Raw genomic sequence first — 22,279 nt, 5'->3', positions numbered from 1 at the left:
TCCCCTAAAGGGACACTTCATGAATGGCTATTCACAATTGTTTATGTAATGAGGGGGACAAACAAAGCTGGACCAAAGTCCACCTGGACAATTCAAGTGCATGACCGGCGAGGAGAAAGAGGCAGCAGAGCATGTTAGAAGGACGCCACGTTCCCTCCAGTGAAAACACTTCACCGCAACATTTCTTATTTGTTATTTTAACGATCACAGTCTGCAAGTAAAATTTGGGAGGACTGACAGATGGTGAGTAAACTACCTTTGCCTTAATCGATCACTCCCTTTGGTTTTACACTTTCTTTTTCTGAATGGAATCAATCAGACAAACAATGTCTGGCTTTACATGCCAGACGGTGAACTGGAAATACAGAATGGCTAAGCTGGACAAATCTCTGCATTTTTTCGGAGTGTTGTGTGATTTTCTCTTTTGCCACATCTGACTCTAGATAAGACCCCACCACATTCCCGGTCAATGACCTTGCGTAGAATGTCAACATGCCTCTTGTCTGAAAGGTAACTCTGTATCTTCATGTTCTTTTTGTTTTCATGTATTTATCATCTGGCTGAACTATCGCAAACTCTCAAAGGTTACCTTGATAAATACAACAGTGGCGAAATCAACAAATTCCGCTGACAAAAAATGTAATCCTCATTTTAATGATCTGACAGATGTCCCAAAATTGACTAACCTTCTATACAGTATGACTAAACCACTGGTGTCAAACTCAAGGCCCGGGGGCCAGATACGGCCCGCCACAACATTTTGTGTGGCCCACGAAGACAAATTGTGCATCAAATTTGTGTCATTACTAGAATTGCAAATTGTCTTCACCTTTAATAATATCTTTTTTTTTCATATTTGTCCAGTTTTTACTCGTCTGATTTGAAGACGAGTTATTTGTGAGTTTGTTTTGTAGATTTTACTGTATATAATATGAGGTGCTTATACCTCTATGTGGGTTGACAGTCATAATGGCCCTCTGAAAGAAGCTATGACTACAATGCGGCCCGCGAAAAAAACGAGTTTGACACCCCTGGATTAAAGCATTTATGTAACTTTTCTAACCAATAAAAACTACTTATTAATAGTGAAGTGTTCATTTGTGAATCACAAAAAGAACAAAAATGATTTAGTTAATGAACTGCTCTATTTGTTAATGTGTGTTGTGGGAGGTGGAGGAGTTGGAGATGGTGTTCCATCACTGTGACGACCTTCTCCTCCAACCAAGCCTCGAAGACCCTGCTGCCCTTTCTCTGTGCAGCGGTCGTCTTCTTATATGGCTTGGGCGTTGGGCTCCGCTCGTTTGTGGCCGACATCTTTCTCCCGCAGTACCACTACCCGTACGCGGTGGCGCTCTGCTTTGGCCAGGTTGGTATTAATTATTAAATTGAATAAATGTGTGTGTGTGTGTGTTTGCTGTACCGCCAAAGGGCAACGTTGGGTGCGGGTTTAATGGAATGCTTCAAAGTCTTTGCATGCAAGTGAAAGGCCGAGCAAAGGTGGATGCAAATGAGTGAGGCTTGTGAGGGACAATCAGTGAAACAAACCTTGAGCGGAGGGTGAGAATTAACCGTGGAAGCTATGTGGGCAAACAAATGTGCACCATTGAGTAGCACAAATAGCGCACTCAAGGTTGAACTGTTAACAAATGTCAATACATAGTGTGGCGTGCACGTTGCATGTTTGCCTAGCTTTGCCTTCAGTTGCCATGGTAATGAAAGATGTACGCTAATTTCCATGAAGGAATGACATTTGATTGGTCATGTTCATTTGGCCTAAAATAATACATAAGCCTTTGCAATGCTTGCAATCTGCAAAATGTTGTAAATCACATTTCGGTTTGAGAGCTACAGTTTAATAACGACCTTGTAATTTGCATCACACTCCCGCTGGGATTGTGATTGTTAAAGTTCAAACGTCATTATTCGACAGGCCATCTGCCGGGTTCCATTTATGTTTGCCTCAGTGCTCCATTAAATCCGCCATCTGTGAATATCAATTGTGCTCCTTTAATTAAGCTAAAGGAGGAACCGAATCATTACCAGAAGTTTCTGTGCGGTGCAAACCGGATTCGGTTGAAGTTGGGAAATTGTGTAAAATGGAAATAAAAACAAAATACAATGATTTGAAAATCCTTTTCAACTTATATTCAATTGAATACACTACAAAGACAACAGATTTAATGCTCAAACTCGTAAACTTTATTTTATTTTTCAAATTATAATTGACTTAGAATTTCATGGCTGCAACACGTGCAGTAAAAGTTGGGAAAGGTCATGTTTACCACTTTGTTACATCACCTTTCCTTTTAATAACACTCAATAAACATTTTGGAAGAGAGGGGACTAATTCTCTTAGCTTCTAGCTTCTTTCCCATTCTTGCTTGATGACCCGCTTCAGTTGTTCAACAGTCCGGGGTCTTCCCTGTCGTATTTTACACTTCATAATGCGCCACACATTTTCAATGGGAGACAAGTCTGGACTGCAAGTGGGCCAGGGAAGAACCTGGACTCTTTTACTTCGAAGCCACGCTGTTGTAACACGTGCAGAATGTGGCTTGGCATTATCTTGCTGAAATAAGCAGCGGCGTCCATGAAAAAGACATCGCTTGGACGGCAGCATATGTTGCTCCAAAATCCGTATGTACTTTTCAGCATTTATGTTGCCTTTACAGAAATGTAAGTCACCTATGCCATGGGAACTAATGACCCCCATACCATCACAGATGTTGGCTTTTGAACTTTGCGTTGATAACAGTCCGGATGGTCCGCTTCCTCTTTGGTCCGGGGGACACAACGTCCAGTGTTTCCGAAAACTATTTGAAAAGTGGACTCATCAGACCACAAAACACGTTTTTATTGTGCATCAGTCTATTTTACATGAGCTCGGGCCCAGAGAATTCATATACGGCTTTTGCTTTGCATGGTAGTTTTGACCCGCACTTACTGATGTAGTGATGAACTGTATTTGCTGACAGTGGTTTTCTGAAGTTTTCCTGAGCCCATTTGGTGATATCCTTTCCACACTCATGTCGGTTTTTAAGGCAGTGCCGTCTGAGGGATCGAAGGTCACGGTCATTCAGTGTTGGTTTTCGGCTTACGTGCAGTGATTTCACCCGATTGTCTGAACCTTTTGATGATATTATGGACCATAGATGTTGAAACCCCTAAATTCCTTGCAATTTTGCTTTGAGAAATGTTGTTCTTAAAGTGTTCAACTATTTTCTCACGCACTTGTGGACTAAATGGTGAACCTTAGCCCATCCTTGCTTGTGAATGACTGAGCATATTTGTGAAGGCTTCTTTTATACCCAATCATGGTACCCAATTAGCCTGATCACATGTGGGATGTTCCAAATAGGTGTTTGATGAACTTTTCTCAGCTTTCTCTGTGTTTTTTTGCCACCTTTCCCAACTTCTACTGGAAGTGTTGCAGCCATGAAATTCGAAGTTAATTATTATTTGGCAAAAAACAATTAAGTTTATCAGTTTGAACATTGAATATGTTCTCTTTGTAGCGTATTCAATTGAATAGGGGTTGAGAAGGATTTTCAAATCGTTGTATTTTGGTTTTATTTACATTTTACACAATTTCCCAACTTCAACCGAATCTGGTTGTACACAACTGCAAACTTTGTTTTCCAGGTTCTGTCATCAGTGTTCTTCTTCAATCTCCTCCACCTCCTGGGAGTGGCGCCACTGAGGCGGTTCAGTCGTCCACTTGCAGAGCGTCTCTTGGTTCCGTCCATCTGTAGCAGCGTCCACGCCACGCTGGCCCTGTGGGCCGAGGCTAACAGCTCCGACGCGAGCCTCTTTTCGCTCGCCCTGTGGCCGCTGCCTCTCATCACGATGGGCCTGAGCTTTGCGCTGAAGGTAACAGCGCCGCCCTCTGGCCACACCTATGTCCTTGTCGCTATCCTGACTGGGTCATCTCTGGTCTGCACAGGTAACTCAACTTATTTTAATGTTCTTTATTACTTTGGGTTAAAATACTTCTACTCCAATGTCTTCGGTTCCCTCTCACAGCAGGGCATGGTCTATCAGTAGTGGAGCCTCTTGAGTACATATATGCGCCATTGGCCGTCATGCTCCTCAGCCTCTCCCTGACTTGGCTGTCTAAAGTGTCCGAGGCCGACCGCCGGTTCTCGGCTTTGGACATCTACTACGTATTGCTGGTCAACCAGTGCTGGCTGCTGGGCCTCCTGTGGATGCTGCATCCGGACGGCCCCCTGTTGGTGCTGAGTCGGGCCAGCTGGCACAGCCTGCTCTTCCACGCTTACCTGCTGGCCATTCTGCTGTTGGGCACGCTCCTCAATTTTGTCGTGGTTATGTCGGCGCTGTGCGTTTCACCGCTGGCTGCGGCGCTGTTACACTTGGCAGGGGAACTGCTGCAGCCCTTTGTACAGCTTCTGTGGTTTTAGACAGACTGGCATTTCCTCAAGGTTATTTATTATTTATTTATCTATCTCAGTCACTGAGGTTATATTCTTACTGTCTGTTGATATTTATTGAATGAAAGACAAAAGCATTGAAAAATAAAATGCATAAATATACTGTGTACAGCTCTGATTAACGGATCAGGGAATGGAAAAATGGTGACATCACTGAGGGCCAAAACTGTGGTCAAAATATTTCATTGAAAGACACGATGTACTTTGATTGCAAAAATATTTATTGGGTTACAGCATATCAAATGTAAATATCTACAGTGATATTTCTACACATTATTTCATTAAAAAGTCAGCCTCAGAGTGGTGTATTCATCATGGAAGCAGATACAGCTGGAAAATCTTGATTCATGCTTTCACTTTGAGTTACGACAGTTTCCTCATTCATTAGGACTCGGCGCCTGCTATGGGCGGTCCGAGTTTGGGGGGAGGTGTACCCCCAGACTCTGCAGCAGGTTGGAGGCGGGTCCGGCCAGCCCTTCCTGGGAGCTGAGTGACTCCATAAGGTTGGTAAGCAGGTTGAGGTCCAAGTCGAGAGGCTGGATCTCCTCATCCTTCGCCTCTGCGGCAGGAGGTGAGGCGGATGGAGCTGTCTGCGTAGAGAATGAGTGCTTTTTACAGTTACTCATGCAACTTCCTACTTTTAGCCATGTTCACATCTGTAGACTAAGAAGGGATGAACTTCTGAATATGCAGCAACTACCTGTCCATCCATGTTCTTACCGTCTGATTAAAGCTCTGCCCGATGTGAGTGTTCATTAGCTCTTGGTCCATCTGGTCCATGTATTCTTTAAGGGTGTCCAAAGACTCTATCCCATTCATCTCTGCAGGACCGGCAGGTCCCTCTTCTATGTCTTCATCTTCTTCATCTTCGTCAAGATCGTCGGAATCTAACGTTTCCTCCTCACTTACGTCTAAAGAAAAAAAGAAGACAGATTCAAGTCAAGTGAGCAGGACGTTTCAAAACAAACGACGTACCTAATATTTGTTCCATTTCTTTGATGAGGGTTGGCATGTCGAAAGCAAAAGGATTGTTGCTTGAACAGTTCCTGTGATAAAAGACATAAGTGAATATTTAGGACCTGATCTCAGTGGATCCCAAACCTTTTACTTCAAGTACCACCCACAAATACGTCGCTTCATTCAGTCAAATGGAGAATAAATACAACTGAACTGTACTTGAGCAGTGATTCCTTTGTGCGCCACTAGAGGGAGCCCATTATCACAGTGCTTCAGAATCACTGCATCAGCTGACGGGTCTCACCACGGCAACTCGGCCCCCAAGTACGATGACTTGGCATTGAGGAACCGTGTCATCTTCTGGCTGACCCCCACCAGACTGTAACCGGCCTCCGCTTCTTCATTGCTGTCCTCCGTCGCCGTACTCTTGGCGTCTTCTTCATGCTCGACGGGCTGAGGACGTTTGGCGGATACGAGGTCCGGTCTGGACCCGGCCCTTTCCTCAAGCATGCGCTCCAGATCCTGGGCGGTGACGTTCAACCAATTGTCACCTGAAGATGTCCATGAAGAAACATACTGTTAACATCTGATCTTAAGTTGAATGTGTTATTCAGACACTTGGTTCAAAAACAAAACACAAAAAACAATAGCTTAGATTGCACTCACTGTCCTCTTGAGGAAGCTGTGCCTCTTGTTTCCTCAACTCCTCTACGTCGATGGGACCACAGGAGCTCAGCAGTTGAAGAACCTCCTCCCCTGGAGACATGTCACTGCAAGATGTCTCAGTTCAAGATCAGACATTACAGCTTAGGTAACTAACACATAAGAAATGTTTTGCTCACCCGGATTTGGAGGCGACCGACTGTTTAAAGAAATTTTCCGCCGATGTCATCAGCTGTCTGAAACGTGCTGAACCCTCAAGCTCTTCCTGCGCTCAAACAGGACATTTGAATTATTTTCACAGGTCACACGTGCATTCATGTTTCCATCAGACGAGGCAGACTAACCCGGAAGTAACCGTTGCGCTTCAGACTTTGCAGGAACCCTTTCCACTCCGGGTTACAACTGACCGACGAGTCTTCCTCCGAAGACGGTAGCCTGCACTTGGAGCACAGGATCTCGAAACCATGAGCCTGGGACACACGTACACAGTGGTCACTATTTGTCTCCGGTGATACCAATGAGCCAATTTCCACAATATTGTTTCACCAGCTTCATGCCCAGCTCGTGCGCTTTGTACAGGGAGTCCGAGCGTGCGGGCATGGCGAAGCCGCTCCTCCTGTCCGGCACAAACTGTTGCTGCTGCAGCTGAGCGTACAGGCAGCGAGTGAACGTCACCTGAAAGAGCACGCGACATCTCAAAGTGAACGGCCGGCCGGTAGCGTTGCTAAACCCCGTACGCTATTTTACGTACTGAGGTTAAGACCCGCGTGTCAGGAGCGAAGTGCTTGAAATTTCGGCATGCTTGGAGGTCGACTGGGTCCCGCAGGTAAAAGGCCGACACGGCGGGGGCCACCAGGTCAGGCCTCTGCGCCAAAACCAGAGCCACCCCCGCTGGTACGAAGCAGTGGGCGCGGTGCTGGCTGGCTCCAATCTTCTCCGGATATCTAAACGTGAATAAAAGTGATTTTGAGCTAAAACAACTGTCCTAACCATTTTCCAAGCAGGTCAGGAGAGGAACTAAAATCCCTCCTCAGACACCAAAGGACAATCGCTCAGGATAATCTTTCACAGACATCTGATAATTGGGCCTTTGTCAGCTCAATTTAGGCTCAATAATTGTATGTGCACGCCCCACCTAAAGAGCTAATCCTTCTCCGAGAGTGCACTAACGCTTTTATTCATTATCTAAATGATCTCCGAACAACACAGCCAGCTGCGTCTCATTTTGCTGTGTCCTCTGTGAAGGACACAATCTGCTGCTCTTGTATGTGACAAAAGACAATGTGCGCATTGCCAAGACAAAACTCAAGTCATCTCACTTGAAGGAATTTCTCCTAGGCAATAACTGGTTGATTTAGGACAGACTAAACGTTTGTAGCTTCTCACCCATCCAGCCGCTTATTCAGCGCCCAAGTAATCTTGGGGCTTGCCCGGCATGCTTCTGGCTGTGAGGAGAGTAGCGCCAGAGCCTGCTGAATACTCGGTACCACATCCTTCGGGATCCCTGTTGGACTGGAACGCGAAGGGCGGGGAAGGAGATGCAACGCGCCTCGGTAGATGAACACCTGGCAAAAGTAAAACAATTGGAACTGTTATGTCAGGCTGCTTTCGAGTGCCGTATCAGAACATTTTTATGAGTCTGAGCATGAGATTTCTAACAGTTGTACTTGAACACACCTCATCCAAAACACTCACCCTGTTCTCACTGGAGTCTGGATCCAACCATTTAGGAAGATGATCCGCTACTTCGATTAGAAGAAATTCACCATCGTTGTCCTCAACTCTGTCCAAAGACACACAAATATATAAACAAATAAATAAAATTAAAAAGCCAAGTATTATACGGATTTTCCCACCTTGCAGCAAGCTCCGAAAAAGCCTCTGTAATTTGCTTCAGAAGGTAAACAATGAACCACTCATCCTCCACGTTGTCACCAAACTGGGTGCTGCCACCGATATGAGCCGGAAGATCCCCTAAACAGTAAAGAATATCAAGCAGTGTGGACGACAAGTCAAGGCTGGATAGTACTCCTACCTTTCTCGGGATAATACTTGAGGTTAAATGACTGATTCTGCCAAATATACTGCATGGACAGAGGCGCTATTTTTGCAAGGATCTCTTCCACAAGACGCGAGAGATGTTCATCGGTGTGTTGCACCGGCTGCGTCAGAAAGAGTTTGTACTGGACTGTATCCTCCTGGACAACTCTCCTCTGGAGGAAATCCATTGCTTGCTGCAGTGTAATTGAATCCCTGTGGAGAAAAGATTTTAAGTAATTCAAAAGTGCAATGCACAAATTTCAACACACATATAATGAGCTATTAATCCTACCTTGAATTATTTTAAGACGTTTTTTAATATAGATAATATTATTAACGTTGCTACTTTTATTTACGCCTCTATCACACCATTTCCATTCCTCATTGTCGTGCGTCCTACTGCAAAATCTCCTCGACTCGCCAAGTCGGAAAGAAAAGGTTCCTACAATGACTTCAACGTGACCTAAATCGTTTTTTGTACTTCAAAATAATAATGTTTTTTGCTTATATAGTTATAGCTATAATCATAACAGAATATTGGAATGCTTTTTGAGAACTTTGCTTTATTTTCTAAATCAAGTAAGCATAAAAATCTAAAGCGAAATATACCAACGGCAGACGGGCATATTTTAGAAGCGCATCGTCGTAATGAATGCCGGGAGTTGTAGTTAAACGCGGATCCCGTGTCCAGTAATCCACACATCGTAACCATGACAGCCGTGTTGTTGGCGGTGCTAACGACAGTAAAATAGGCGTTCACATTAGGAAAGATAGCGTGACATTAATGCGTGGAAAGTGTCAACCGAAGAGATAGGTGACCGTCAAACATAATATTCAACGTAGCAATTATAGGAAGCGAATTTCTTTGAGGAAATAGCAACGGCGTTGGTGCCATGTTAGCTAAACCGCAAAGTGTGGCCGCTACATAACGTTGTTTTACGCGTTCGGAAGCCAGGTTAGCATTTATGGAAATGTCTCGTTTATTGCTCCGCCTAAGTAGCGGGTTCAAGATGCGGGGCCGAGGAGGCGAGGAAAGGACTTGAGCCTTTAGCCACGGTGGGAAGGAGAATGATTTCACGTTACAACAGGAGACCTGTATCGCACAAGCTAGAGATGTAAGTACGAAACATGGCTAACAATAATTGTGTTAGCATCATTACAATCCTTCATCACTACGAGGGGCAAACAAGAGTAACAATAATGTTAAAATCATGTATGTCTGAAATCAGTTTTCTCATATTTATATTACATGTTAAAATAGTAGACGCAAACATTGTATTTTATCATTAAATTGGACGGGATCCTCGGTTTACCATGTTTTGAAGATACGAACGGGGCGCAATGAACTAAGGGTTGAAAGTGTCAAGTGGAAGAAGACACACTCAGTTACTACCGTACATGATTTTCGCATGACTTTTTTTTAAAATATATATATTTACAGCCCAACTTGGCTATAATGTCTCAGTGGGGTAGATTGAGTACCCCAATTGTCTCGACCAAAGTCAGCAGGAATGGGCTCCAGTATAGAAAATGGATTGATTCATAGTATACAATATTTATTAACTGTGTTTTACTGTGCAGCCGCGGCCTGTCTCGCAGCACCCTCGACCACCACCCTCTGCCCGAGGAGGCATACGGCCAAACCCCTCTGTGCCCCCTCGATGACGTGGATGAGATCGTCTCCATCCGCAACAGGTAAGGCAGCCTTACTTCTTCTGCGGAGCCAAGAAAGAGTTCTTGAAATGCGAAACTGCGTACATTAATCGATATCGTGTTGCCTCCTTCAGATGTGCAGCGAAAAGAATAACTAATGAGAGCAGCTTGATAGAATATTCTATCACATTGACCTTTACCCTTTCTTTTCCACTGGGAAACCTTGCCTCTTGATTATATGATCAACCCCAAAAAACCCATACCAGACTAACAGTAAACTAATCCTTTTTACATAGTTCTGAGACATCTGGTGCTTCCAGCACGTCTGACCGTCCGACCGTCATCTCTTTGGACTCCAGCCGGTCCTGGTCGGGCATCCACAGCTCCACAGGCACCGGCGTCTCCACAGAGAGGAGTTCTGTCTTTTCTTGGGGCTACGATGTAAGACTCTGCTTCTTCACTACACTTTGTCGCATCCTGTAGTCGCAGAGAAAAAAAGAATCCTCACCAGATGCACATTGTGAAATTTTAATTAGAGGTTTGATTGACATTCTTAGGCTACATAGTGTGCAAGTTGCTTTGTTTGTCTCCTGCTTCTGGGCATTCACAAGGCCTGCGCCTGCTGGGTATTGTTTGTAGGCACAGTTGGTCCTGTAAACATTTTTTTCCAAGAGCTCAATATTTTATTTATTTCAACTTCCTCCAACTGCTTCTAAGAAACAAAACTCTGTGGGAGTATTTTGTGTATTTTGCAACTCCGCTTGATCTTGTATGTCTTTTTTGTGCCCTTCTGGCACTTTCGCATGAAACAAAAACATTCTATTCTGTATAAACTGTCGACGGAAGATTGGAGTTGCACACTAAAAAGCACCAAATAATTGCTCTTCTTCATCGCAGGAGTTCGACAAGGCGGCTTCCTGCCAAGTGCAGCAAATGTTTGACGAGATCGACAAAGAGCTGTACGAGGGCAAAAGCAGCGGGAGAGCGATACTTCCGAGGCTACAGGAGGAGTGCCAGCAATGGGCCACGCGCTTCCCTCATCTTCGGTTTGGATCTCGCCCATCTGGAAATAGCAATTCATCCTTTCATTAAATTATAAAATAGTTTCTTATCACTTGTGGTTTTTGTAACTCAGAATTCTGGGCACTCAGCTGGTGTGTCCCAGCGATGAAGGCTTTCGGTGGTACGCAAGCTCAGGGACGATCGGCAAGAGCTCCAGTGGTGGCCCATCGACATCCCAGCAGGCTGAGGAAGACGACGACAGTACAGAGTGAATTTTTGCTTTGCTTTCTATCTGCTGTATCTTTTTAATCTATTCATCTAGTTATTTCTTCATTCATTCATTCATTCTTCCTTTTTGTGGGTTTAAGGTTGAACGTGTTGGGTCGGAGCGCAGCCCTGCTCAATTCCAACTCAGCTGAACCAAACGGGTTTTTAAGCGTGAGGGACTCCGCTCCCAGAGTGATCGAGGTGGAGGGCAACATGGAGGAGTACCTGGCCTTTGATCGCATCAGCCTGGAGGACGAGAAAGAGCGAGGATTCCCTGAGCCGTGCCCGAGGCGCGGCTGCATGCCTCCCGTCTCACCCTACGGGTGCCGCCGCCAGGCTGTATTGGACCATTTGTTCGACGACCTGTGGCGGCAGCTAGTGGGTTGCATGAGCGAGCTGGTCCACCGCCAGTGGGAACGTGGTGCCTCCGGTATGCCCGCCTCCACTGTACGTTTTATTTCATTTGAACAAATTATCAAGGCCTTCGCTTGAACTTGCATGAATGGCAGGTGACGAAAAGCCGTCGGGGAACTTGAGCCCAGTGCCGCAGAATTCCTTGACGTCGTTTGCCACCGTTCCAAGCATGCTGCCTAAAGTTGGCCAGAGCCGTGCGCTGGCTCCGCCTCTGCTCGCCCCTGGCTTGCCCTTCCAGGTAACTAAGCCGGCATTTGAATAGCAATGTGAAAGCTGACAGGCTTAGCATCCATTCAAATTGTTCTGATGTTATGTCAAGGCGACGCGTTCACAGCTATTGACAATTTAGAATCTTCAATGATCCTAAGAAGCAGTTTTTTAGGGGGGTGGTGAGTAAGAGCACCACACCTCATAATTTTTTTTTACAAATTCCACGCAGAAACACTGAACTAATATTTAAATCCGGACCCTTATGGCTGTGAGGCAGATATGATAACCATTAGCTTGCCATGCTAATTTGTTCTTTGACAATTTGGTGCAGCGCCATCTGCATCTTTTAGCATTGGAACATGATTTTCTATCAAATGTGATGTTTACAGATGGCTTAGAATAAATAAACTAACTTCGTTACTCTGTCAGTGCCCCCAAATTCATGAAGTCTTTTCTCTCCTCCGACCTTGTCATCTACATCTGCTCTTTTTCTTTTTCTTACCTTTGTTTTCCCGTTACCTCCTTCATGACTATCCGCTGTCTCTCTCCGGCACCTCACTTAAAGAAGTTGAGGGGCTCAAAGTGCAAGTCCCGCCGGAAGGCCCAAAAGCAGAAAGGGCCACCCAGTGTATGTAACCTGCCTCGCTCGGAGCCACAATGGCGGCATGCTGCTATTTTGGCTCCTCGTCTTTTAGTTCTAGACAGAATGTGCTTGTGCTTGTCTATTAACCCGAAAGCTATTCATGAATTAACTGCAGCTTACCGTCTTGAATGCTTTTCTTGTCTTTCAAGTCTTGTGAATATTGTTTTGTGGATTGCCTTGCATATTCTTTTCTGGGGGGGCTGCACGATAATTAACTGCGAAGATGCTGGCTGAATTGTTGACATTAAAACGACTAAGAGCCGGGGGCAGCAAACTGCTTCAAGTAAAGTTCAACAGTTGTCAGCCATCATCCATATCGCTTGCTTTTGTTTTTCTCGCACCAGGTCGGAAGGATTTCCATGGGAGGCGTCCAGCAGGACTTGAACGACCTCATCATGATCCACAGCATTCCGCTGCAACAGAGGAACTTGGCCACACTGGACAAAACTCAGTAAAAAATCTCCCTAATATAACGAAAAAGGCACACACAAAATGTTTAGAATTGCTTTTAGTAATCAATTCAACCACAAATATTTACCAGAGGGCGACTTGGACCCCTCTAGAACCTTTTCATTTGGCACTAATCTTTTCTTCCATTCACTCTGCAGGGAGCCGGAGGAGCGCGGCCCTCTCAGACCAGGTTCGGGCTTGGCGGCGGCCGGGCGGCCCCGTCCTCGCCGAGTCCCGGAGCAGGGCTTGTCTTTGCTGAGCCGCCTGCCCCAGTCAGCCCGCCGGAGAAACCCGGCACCCCGCACTCTCCAACCTCTCGTCCCCAGCCTGAGTCCGTCCGGCACGGCCAGCTCCATGGATGAGGTCATTCGGGGTACAAGGCTGTGAGTTGCCTTGCTCACATGCGTAGATGAGAGTCGAGTGAAGCGGCGACTTTTTTCAGCAGACACACTTTAAACTGCTCCAGTGTCGAAGAACAAGAGGGAAACCTTGTGGATTTCTGTGTGTGTATTTAAAGACCCACGGCCAGCGATCGCCTGACGTCTCCATTCTTTGCGCTGAGCAGGAACGCCCTCCTTCCACCCATTGGCGCCGAAAACGCAGAGCAACCCAAAACCGTTCAGGTGAGAGCCCAACAACTCCACATTATGTTGCTGCTTGAGAGAAGCTAAAAGAATTCTGTGACATTCCTTTTACAGCAGCGCCACAAAGGCCCATCCAGCCGGGCCCACAGCGCCCTAAACGATGAGGTCGCCAGTTCAATTCCGAGGGATCGCCTTTATCCGTTGGATGTCTTCTCCCGACCCAACACCACGCACACATACAGGGTAAACCGTCACCTTTGCAGAGACGTCAGTTTCCACATGCGCCGTGCTCTGAGCTCGGATCTTGCCCCACAGTCGGATACTCCGTACCGGCGCTCCTTCACCGTGCTGGACAACATTGGACAGGGTCGGCCCGGCAGAGCCTCAGTGGCCACAGGTGGGCCGCGTCTTGGTTTACGACAAGGGGTGCACACTTGTACAACCGCCTTGAAGGAGATAATAGACATCCAGGACATTTGTAACAATCTCTCCTCACTTCCCTAAGATTCCCTTGGAATCGGCGTGACTGGCGTCAGCCTCGGGATCAGCAGCTCATCTTTCCTAGACTCGTTTTCTCAGCGCCCACTGGGCCGCTGGCCAATCAGGGACGAGGACGAGGGGACGGACTTTCAAACCTCGCACCCAGGTTAGTCGACAGTTTAGGGTTTTCTTTTTCCATCACTTCTCAGTTAAATATCATGTCATTTTGACACAAACATAAAATGTTACAAAGATATTAAAGTTTTTTAAAAAAATGTTTATATGTAAGAAATAATTTCTGCATTTCCTTGTCTTGCAGCTCCACTGGTGCCCATATCAGGGCCATCTCGGTCTCACGGCCGGGGGGGTGTCTCATCCAGAGCAAGCAGACAGGGACTGTAGCTGGTGGCTTCCAAATGTCTCCGTGCACTTTAGCCTTCCTTCTTGATACTGTTTAGATACACGGCACGGTCAAGTGCCCACACATTTTTCTTTTGTTGTACAAAAATGTTTTGTACTGTTATTGTACAGCTTTGATAAAAGGTCTATTTTTGTATTTTGAGTCTAAGACCAAGTGTCAGTTGTAGTACCAAACCCAACCTGTGAGAGGCAGCATGGTGCCACATGGCATCCAGACTGCTAAAATGAAGAAACAGGTAAACTGTGATTAGTCATGACCTGAGCAGGCAACTGTGAGGATAAACGTGGATTTTTCTGGATTTAAAAAAAAAAAAATTCTTCCAATGCAATATTAATCCAAATACTACGCTCACACTAATGGGGGTGCATAGAACATATTGTCAATTTCTGAATTGAGCTTCATGTCTGGAAAACAACTCAACCACTGCAAGTCATGTACAAGAATAACAATTTTATTTTCCTCTGACATTGACAACATAGTACACATTTAACATTTTATGACAGGAACATCACATTTCAAACAATGAAGATAATTTGACTTAACTAATGGCAATAAGCTGCAACTTCATCTTGAACTGGTGCAAAATAAAATTTCCATAACTGAGAGTCCAAATGCTCCTCACTTCTTTCCCCTCTTAGAGGACTTTCCACCTTTCTTGGAGTACTTGGCCTCTAAGTCGGACAGGAAGCTGTTGAAGTTCTGCTCTCTGGATGCGTGTTTTTTCTGCACAAAAAACAACAAATGAAGCGGGCAAACAAAGTAAGCGTGCATCAATGGTGTTTTGTTTCCTGCCTTGATCATCATCGTGAGGCTGTCGTCCTCCTGGCCGAGGCCCATCTCTTTCTGCATCTCTTCTGCTTCTTTTCGCTCTCTGTCCGCCTGGAGTGAAAATGAAATTTCAGAATACCGGATGCGAATTCCGTCACGCGAGTTAACTCACCCTTTTCCTGCGAGCCCTCTTCTTCTTGACACTCTCCTGCGCAAAGGCGGGGAATTCCTCCACCTCCCCATCCTTGATCGCCGCACGGATGATGTCTTCCAGCCTGGGCTCGTCATCCTGGGAGCAGCATAGCACAGAGGCCAGGATGGCGTCCATATCTCCCTGATGCTGCGTGTAGAACTGCAGTAGGTCATTCCTCTCTTCGTCTGAGCCCTTGTATTGCTTTTCAAAATCAAGGATGTCCTGCACGGTGATCTAGAGAACGGACAGACCAGGTTGACGATGAGTAAAAACAACCACCTTTTTTTTTGTCTTTTTATAAACAGCCCAACATGTTGAGCCCACTATGATGAATTTCAACACCTTGGGGAAGCGCAGCTTCCAGTAGTCGTCCCAGCAGCGATCCTTACTCAATATGTCAGACTCCTCGTCCACCACGCCCTGCTCATCGTAGACAGCCCGCTGTTCCTTATCGCTGAGCACCACATACAACTTGCCTAACACCTGCGAGAGAGGACGTTTAGGAATTGGAGGCGAGTATCAGTTTTAATGATGCCTCCAATCTATCAGTTCCACTTATTGATTTGGTCCTATTGTAATCCATCGGAGAGTTGTTTTTAAGACATTACGTAATCATTGCAAATTTGTTTGGTAGGTGTACCTGGAGATTTTCCCAATGTACAAACAACTCTAAATTGACTCGTGATCCGTTTAACTGCTATTAATATACATATAGGCTAGGATATTCACCGCAGCAAAACTGCATATGCTATATTTCTCTCTGTAAGCATCTGACTGCAGAAGTTACCTGGAACTTCTCTGTGGCTTGCGGGTCGTCGGGGGCCCGGTCCGGGTGAACCTTTAGCGACACTTTGTAGTAGCTCCTGCGGATCTCCGCCTCGGTCGCCTCTTTTTTAATGCCCAGCACCTCGTACAGGTTCGCCGTCTTGAACAGGACCTGGCACCGGTCAAGCAAAGCCATCCTGCCGTTGTTTAGCTTAGCTTACCCGAGGTTTTGACCTAGGCCAGTCGATACCGATTTGCTTTTGTTGTCACTCGACAGTTTTGGCGCGCTGGTCTGTCACATATATCCGCATTTGCACAAACGCACTGACGTCATAATAAACGTATTGTTCTATTGGTTACAGTGACTTGACGTCACATCTACGCGACAGAGCTCGTGGTACAGTACATTCTTGTTGGATTAAAAACAGAAAACGTCATAATAAATCGAAATTATTCAAGTAATATTTTATATTTGTGATTTTTATTACTCATTGACTAATGATATTTTTGTAACAAATACATATTTGGGTGATGGACAGACCCTAATGACATGGCAATCCTCCTTGCTACTGTCAGTGCTGAAGTGGCCAGTCTTAACCATGGCGAAAAGGCCTATTGTGATTTTATAAAGAATGTAGTAAAATACGCCTGGTATTTATTTGGAGCGTTTGAGGCAGGACAAGAATACATCAATGACAATGAGGCAACAGACACAAGTTTGTTTGATTTTCTCCACTGATTCATGCAAAAAGTACAACACAAAGATACACACTTTTGACTTTGAACTAAGCATCTGTAGATTGCACGCCCGCTGCGTTGATACAATAAGCAGCACCGGAAATATACACTACAAATCCCCCCCAGTTCCCCCGCTGCTCCCCTTCCCGCCCACATGTCTCAGATGTCATCCAATTATTGCCCCATCTGTTTCTGTTGCATATTGGGCACTCTGCTTTTTTTCTTGCCTGACAACACAAACCTCATTTGTCCTTTGTACTCGGGCACAAAACGAGTACTTGGACCGCTGCCACGTCATGATCACGATGGACGATGAGAAGAATTGTGTTGTAAATATTGAATAGGAATAATATGAATATTTGCTGGTGTGTGTGGACTCTTCTCGCGTCCTCAGAAGAAGACAAGTGGCCAGGCCAACTATTGCTCCTCCAAAAGGGAATAAATCCTTCTGTCTCACAACAGTCAAATGGCTTCATTCTCATGATCAGGCTTTACAGTGTAGTCCACAACCCTCCTGCAGGGAGCGGTATCTCAGCACTCCTTCCTGGTCTTGACTATCTTGCTGGCATACTTGACAGGGATCCCCCAGCGTCTCATTAAATAGACATCAAACACATAAGTGGTCCCCGGCTCTAGGCTTCCAATCGCAGCCGTCGTCACGGCCCGCCTTGGGTTCAGCTCCTGGAAATACTTGCAGAGAACCCTCTCGGTATCCGAGCGGGATTCCGGTCCCAGACAGGATGCGTTGAGGGTGTCCTCGTCGCGTCGGCCCCGCTGCTTTCGCTGGTACACACAGTAGAGGCTCCTCTCCTCTGTGCCCATCCAGGCGAGGGTGACGCTGTTGCAGCCACGTAAGCGGTTGAAGGATTTGACTTGCAAGGTGGAAGGAAGTGATGGGACGCCCTTGCGGTGGTAGGCTGAGGAGGTCTGTAATTTGACCGAAGCCTTCAGACCCCCGAGTAAGGAAGCCGTGGAGCTCTCGCTCATGGCGGTTCCTTCCCTCTCCAGGTGGATGAGATAAACCGAGCTTCCCTGGAGCCAAACTTGCACCAAGTCCTTCCCCACGGCCCGAGTGGTCAGAACACGACCTTTACTGGAGACGGTGAGCTTGAATTTGTTGCCCCCGCCGCAGCTCTGCACGGTGAGGAGACCGCTCTGTTGCGACCCGCGAGGACGGAAGTTGAAGAACTGCTCGGATCTCGGTCCCGTGTCATGGAAGGTGACCCACCTCAGCTCACCTTCTCTCAACGAGGTGACGGACGGCTGGGCTTCCCCGTGGGTCCGGGCGGCGGTCCCCTCGTAGGCGGCGCTGGTCCCATTGACTCGGTCCCTTGCGAAGACATCAAAGTAGTACTGCGTGTCGGGTAGGAGCTCAGAGACTGTGCAGACGTTCTCCGTCCCTTGGCAGACACACTGAAGATCCCCATTAGGAGATGGACTCTTTTCCTCCAAGTCCGCCTCCCACTGCTCCCACCACCACTCCTTCAAGATGGGCCATGCTGTCACCCTCCTCTTCTTCTCTGTCTTCTCTCTGTTTTTATCCCTCTCTTCCCTGGCGCTCTCTTGGGCTGCGCAAAGACTGGGCAAGTTGCGTTGGGAGTTGACCAAGACGCAGTAATCATATTTGTCCTGAGAGGGACCAGCAAGCGAGGCGCTGGGAGTCCAGCTGAGGGTGACGCTCGTCATCCCCACGCCCAATGTGTGTACGCGGGGGTCAGCCGGGATCTCTGGGAAAGCGCCCGAAGGGCCTGAGCCTTGGTGAAGGTACACTGTGGCGCTGCTGCTCTGCTGTTTGGAGCGCATCCTCAGAATGTAGATGGACGCGTGGGGGGACGCCCGACCGCTGTAGGTGTCCGCTGTACCGCCGGAAAAAGTGTGTATTTTCTCCTCAGTCCCAGGACCCCTCCACCACATCTCGGGCATACTCTTTTTGGAGCTCCCTGTGGGGGAAAAGAACAAATATGTAGTAGATGAGGACAGTTTTGGAAAACTCTTTTTTTTTTTTTTTTTTTACAAACTAAAATCATTCCAGTTCTGTACATTTTGCAGACATCAGACGAATATTGAATATAAACCCATCTAACCATTTTCTGAACTGCTTATCCTTACAACCCAATTTTTCAAAAGAGTAAATCATGAAACAAAAAATGTCAGTTCATTTTGAGGCAAACCTAACTTGCATGATGTCACTGGTAAATGAAAAAACAGGCAAGGAGAAATCTTTCTACAAATGTTGCTGGATCAAAGTGAATAATTCACACTGGCAACGGGGGACCCGCCAACTGAGGCTCTGAATGATTCATTCGTCATTTTATGATGTCATTTTTCTTACTTTACCATGTGGAGGACCTTTTTTGTGTTGAAGGTGCCTGGGCTGGAACAGAATCCTTAGCAACAATGCTAACGATAGATAACACAAGATAGGTCCACTCACACTCATGACTCTTGAGAGGTTTGTCCTTCAGGGTGCGAGCAGCCAGGCTCCACTCAATGGGCGAGTCACAAGGGCTGACGGTCACCGACATGGCCGCCGCCTTCCTCAGCGTGAAGTACGTCCTGCGGACGAAGGTTGTCTTGAAAAATGAACAGTCGCCACCAACAGATCACGCTTGTCGCTCTACCTTTGAGTGCGTCCTTTCGGGAGTGTCACAGTGCTGAGCTTGCCTTCTGATAACCAGGCGGCGGGCCAGAGCGTCACCTCGTTCTCGGGCGCAGAGGCCGAAAGGACCAAGGGCAACGACGCGCTCCAGAACAGAACCAGAATCGCGCAGAGACAGCGGGACAGCGATTCCACTGCCATCCTTCCCGTTTCTTTGCTTTGCTCTGATTGACCCTCGCTTCTAGAAACACACAAAATGAAACGTTAAGCCAAATCCTCTTGAAACCATGCGCTCATATAAAGGAGTTCATCAAATCCATTTGGGTCGCCGATGATCACGTATGACTCTAAAACTCATTTCCATTTGACTTCATTCATCTATTTCTGTACCACGCAGGTGCACAGAGCCGGCCGAGTTGACTTGGCTCACAGACGAGATGATTACAGGTCTGCGTGTACTTTTCCCCTCCCCGGAGAGGCCCGCGTTTGTTCAAAGCGACGGCGTCTCCGCAAAGTGACACGAGCGCCTTTGCCTCTAACAAGATGTTAGCGCCGTGCCCCCGCAGATCGGATGACAATCGTGGCAGGAAGAACCACGGAGGCGGCTAGACACACACACGCACACACACACACACATCTAAATCTTGCGGGACGCTGCCGAATTGCAAACTCCACGAGCTACAAAGTCACACAAAAAGAGGCAGCGATGGCTCATTACTCTTGCACGGAGAAAGGGAGGCAACTGGAGGGATGTTGTTGGATTCTGGAGTAATTAGAGGGGAAGGAAACTAAAGGGGGAAAGATGGTTGGGAATCAGGAAAAAAAAAAACAGTCAAGTCGGTTGACGTTTTAAGGACAAGCTGATTGACTTTCATACAGATTTTGTGTATGCGTGTGTGTATGTGTGTGTGTGTGCAGCCACTGATGAAATATGCATTTGGCTGCTCGGCAGATGAATTTTCATAAGGCAAAAATGAGAGAGCGAGCGCAAGAGCGGGAGCTTAGTGAACTTAACCAGCGGCCTCTATAAATACCCACGCCGTCCACTTGAAACACTGCAGCTGACCACTTTTGATGGCTTTTTCCATTTCAAGATACATTTGGCTGCTCCTTTTCCACAACTCCCCTGCTGTTTATTCCTCTTCTTAGTCACTTGCCGAGAAGGAAGCCAAATAAGGGACAGGTTGGAAGCGGCGTGCTCTCCGCTCACACGTCCCATTCGTTTCCCGGACCATCTGCCTCCCGTCATTTGTATGGAGGGAGGGATTAAGTTGCATGGCGCGACTTGTCTTTCCATTGAGGACGGTTGACAAGGTGACGTGCGGGTGATGTTTACCACCTGGCGACGTCGTCCTTATCCTTCCAGGCAGACTTTTCGGGGCGCGATTCAACATGCACGCATGCAAAACAAGCCCCAAACAAGTTATCGGGCAGCTTTTCTTACCGTCTCCTTCGTCGCGCAGGCTCTCCTCCGCCACTGGGATGGCATCAAGTGAGGGATGGAGGAAGAGGAGGAGGGGGGATGGATGGAGGAGGAGGAGGAGTGAAGAGATGGAGGAGGAGCGACGAGCAGGTTGTTTCTTCTTCACACATGCAGGCTCTTGGAGACAACTCCTTGGGGGGGGATCCACCCTGGAAAAAAAAAGAAAGAAGTCATCTAATTAGGGATATTACTTGAAAACTGTCTTGCATAAATAAATAAGTAAATAAATAAATAAATAAATAAATAAATAAATGAAAACTATTTGAAAATTATCGCAAAATTAGAATTGGCAAGACTGCTTTCAGTCCCTCAAAATTAAAGCTGTTCATCTTGTCCTGACTAAATTTTAATGATTAAAAGAGTTGCAGAAAAATAAAAAAGAAACTGTTGAAATTTGTAAAGGATGATGATGTCATTGAATGCATGCAGGGGGAAGAGAATGAGGAGGCCCTATTTGGCGTGCAAAGCAGCATTGTAAAAAAAAAAAAAAAAAAATCTCCCGATAACATCTCTGAGAGGCGGGCTGTGGGCGGTTGTGTTTTTAGAGGTGACACTGACTTTGGGCCCGTTATCGGCACGCTCGATCGAGGCGCTCTCACCGCCTCTAATTGAACACGTTTAAATGCAAAGAAGAGCCCATCAGACATTTCATGGATTTTATGCAAATGTGTTGTGTGTGTGAGTGCCAGGTTTGAAAAAGTCATTTGAAAGCACATTGGCTTCATCAACACCGATCTTGTCCATATTTGGCACATTTACCCGGCGGAGGTAAATTTGGAGACAAAAGCGCAGTTACCAAATAAATCAACATCCAAAACTACCCCCGTTCTTCTAATATCTACAAACAAATTTTATCAGAAAAAATGTTTTTGATGATTTCCTTTAGTAGTCTAATTTTTGCATGTCACAGGGTTGTTTGAACAGGGGGGTGTAGATTTATATCCACTGTTGCTTCTTTATTATCAACTGTGTTGATTGTCTCAACAGAAAAAAAATGCACTGCTGGTTTTGTCTTTATTATAGATTTCATACAGGAAATATGCCAACTCAGCAATTTTGACGATGAAATATTAATTGGATTCAAAAGAACATTCCTATAAAACACAGAATCCAGATTATAAATGTTGTCATTAACTTGTGTACTTTATTCTCTTCATGTAATGGCCAATCATTTCTTTTGGTGTCATTGTGCAGATTGATGGAGGAGAAATGCTACAGACGGCAGAGCGAGTGCTAAGAGGTTTTCTATATGGGGTGTCGGGCGGCCCCATATGTGCCTATAGATGAAGTGCCACTCTCGGGTGGAGGGGGTCGGGGTCCTTCAGCTCCCCACACAAAAAGGGTGAGTGTCGCTCTTGAATCGATATCACCAGGAACATACAAGTCTTGCCACTTTGTGTGAGGACCCCGCCCCTCCTCCCTTCACTCTCTTATGACAGACCCTCATTGAGCAGACACTCCAACACAAGCCTATTGAGGTCACTCTGAACGGGACCCCCAT

The 22,279-nt window shown here is 46.3% G+C and overlaps 5 protein-coding genes across 10 annotated transcripts; 2 read left to right on the top strand and 3 right to left on the bottom strand.

Moving 5' to 3' along the window:
• The first annotated feature begins 91 nt into the window (after window positions 1–91).
• Window positions 92–7,087, top strand: LOC147050369 (uncharacterized). 6 transcript variants are annotated; one of them, XM_085923012.1, is made up of 8 exons: window positions 92–243; window positions 444–510; window positions 1,165–1,366; window positions 3,643–3,943; window positions 4,024–5,019; window positions 5,093–5,192; window positions 5,276–6,216; window positions 6,370–7,082. In XM_085923012.1, exons 2-5 carry the CDS (start codon window positions 470–472, stop codon window positions 4,416–4,418), a joined length of 939 nt encoding a protein of 312 aa, XP_085779138.1. In that variant the 5' UTR covers window positions 92–243; window positions 444–469; the 3' UTR covers window positions 4,419–5,019; window positions 5,093–5,192; window positions 5,276–6,216; window positions 6,370–7,082. The 6 variants fall into 6 exon arrangements, with proteins under 6 accessions (XP_085779138.1, XP_085779141.1, XP_085779136.1 ...); XM_085923015.1 differs by having other exon boundaries at window positions 1,171–1,366; window positions 5,276–7,086; XM_085923010.1 differs by having other exon boundaries at window positions 5,276–7,086.
• On the bottom strand, window positions 4,652–8,559 carry ecd (ecdysoneless homolog (Drosophila)). Its single transcript, XM_085923005.1, has 14 exons — window positions 8,401–8,559; window positions 8,104–8,321; window positions 7,925–8,042; window positions 7,764–7,851; window positions 7,455–7,633; window positions 6,820–7,012; window positions 6,615–6,743; window positions 6,413–6,538; window positions 6,248–6,333; window positions 6,072–6,175; window positions 5,710–5,956; window positions 5,424–5,494; window positions 5,169–5,359; window positions 4,652–5,038 (listed from the first exon to the last, which is right to left on the bottom strand). The coding sequence occupies exons 2-14, from the start codon at window positions 8,294–8,296 to the stop codon at window positions 4,850–4,852; spliced, it is 1,914 nt and encodes a 637-aa protein (XP_085779131.1). The 5' UTR covers window positions 8,297–8,321; window positions 8,401–8,559; the 3' UTR covers window positions 4,652–4,849.
• A 177-nt stretch (window positions 8,560–8,736) lies between these two features.
• On the top strand, window positions 8,737–14,367 carry fam149b1 (family with sequence similarity 149 member B1). Its single transcript, XM_085923004.1, has 14 exons — window positions 8,737–9,223; window positions 9,690–9,803; window positions 10,058–10,202; window positions 10,659–10,807; window positions 10,897–11,031; window positions 11,132–11,460; window positions 11,540–11,682; window positions 12,642–12,748; window positions 12,906–13,130; window positions 13,265–13,370; window positions 13,446–13,574; window positions 13,647–13,728; window positions 13,837–13,977; window positions 14,131–14,367. Exons 1-14 carry the CDS (start codon window positions 9,177–9,179, stop codon window positions 14,211–14,213), a joined length of 1,935 nt encoding a protein of 644 aa, XP_085779130.1. The 5' UTR covers window positions 8,737–9,176; the 3' UTR covers window positions 14,214–14,367.
• Window positions 14,368–14,667: 300 nt separating this feature from the next.
• dnajc9 (DnaJ (Hsp40) homolog, subfamily C, member 9) lies at window positions 14,668–16,260 on the bottom strand. Its single transcript, XM_085923017.1, has 5 exons — window positions 15,981–16,260; window positions 15,536–15,676; window positions 15,173–15,427; window positions 15,025–15,111; window positions 14,668–14,955 (listed from the first exon to the last, which is right to left on the bottom strand). The coding sequence occupies exons 1-5, from the start codon at window positions 16,152–16,154 to the stop codon at window positions 14,851–14,853; spliced, it is 762 nt and encodes a 253-aa protein (XP_085779143.1). The 5' UTR covers window positions 16,155–16,260; the 3' UTR covers window positions 14,668–14,850.
• A 236-nt stretch (window positions 16,261–16,496) lies between these two features.
• Window positions 16,497–20,862, bottom strand: ndnfl (neuron-derived neurotrophic factor, like). Its single transcript, XM_085922422.1, has 4 exons — window positions 20,740–20,862; window positions 19,318–19,536; window positions 19,131–19,252; window positions 16,497–18,636 (listed from the first exon to the last, which is right to left on the bottom strand). The coding sequence occupies exons 2-4, from the start codon at window positions 19,494–19,496 to the stop codon at window positions 17,228–17,230; spliced, it is 1,710 nt and encodes a 569-aa protein (XP_085778548.1). The 5' UTR covers window positions 19,497–19,536; window positions 20,740–20,862; the 3' UTR covers window positions 16,497–17,227.
• Between the last annotated feature and the right edge of the window lie 1,417 nt (window positions 20,863–22,279).

Source organism: Syngnathus leptorhynchus, chromosome 10, assembly GCF_054491065.1.
Source record: "Syngnathus leptorhynchus isolate UIUO chromosome 10, UIUO_Slep, whole genome shotgun sequence".
Classification (NCBI taxonomy): domain Eukaryota; kingdom Metazoa; phylum Chordata; class Actinopteri; order Syngnathiformes; family Syngnathidae; genus Syngnathus; species Syngnathus leptorhynchus.
This window is presented reverse-complemented; position numbering and strand designations above follow the sequence as displayed.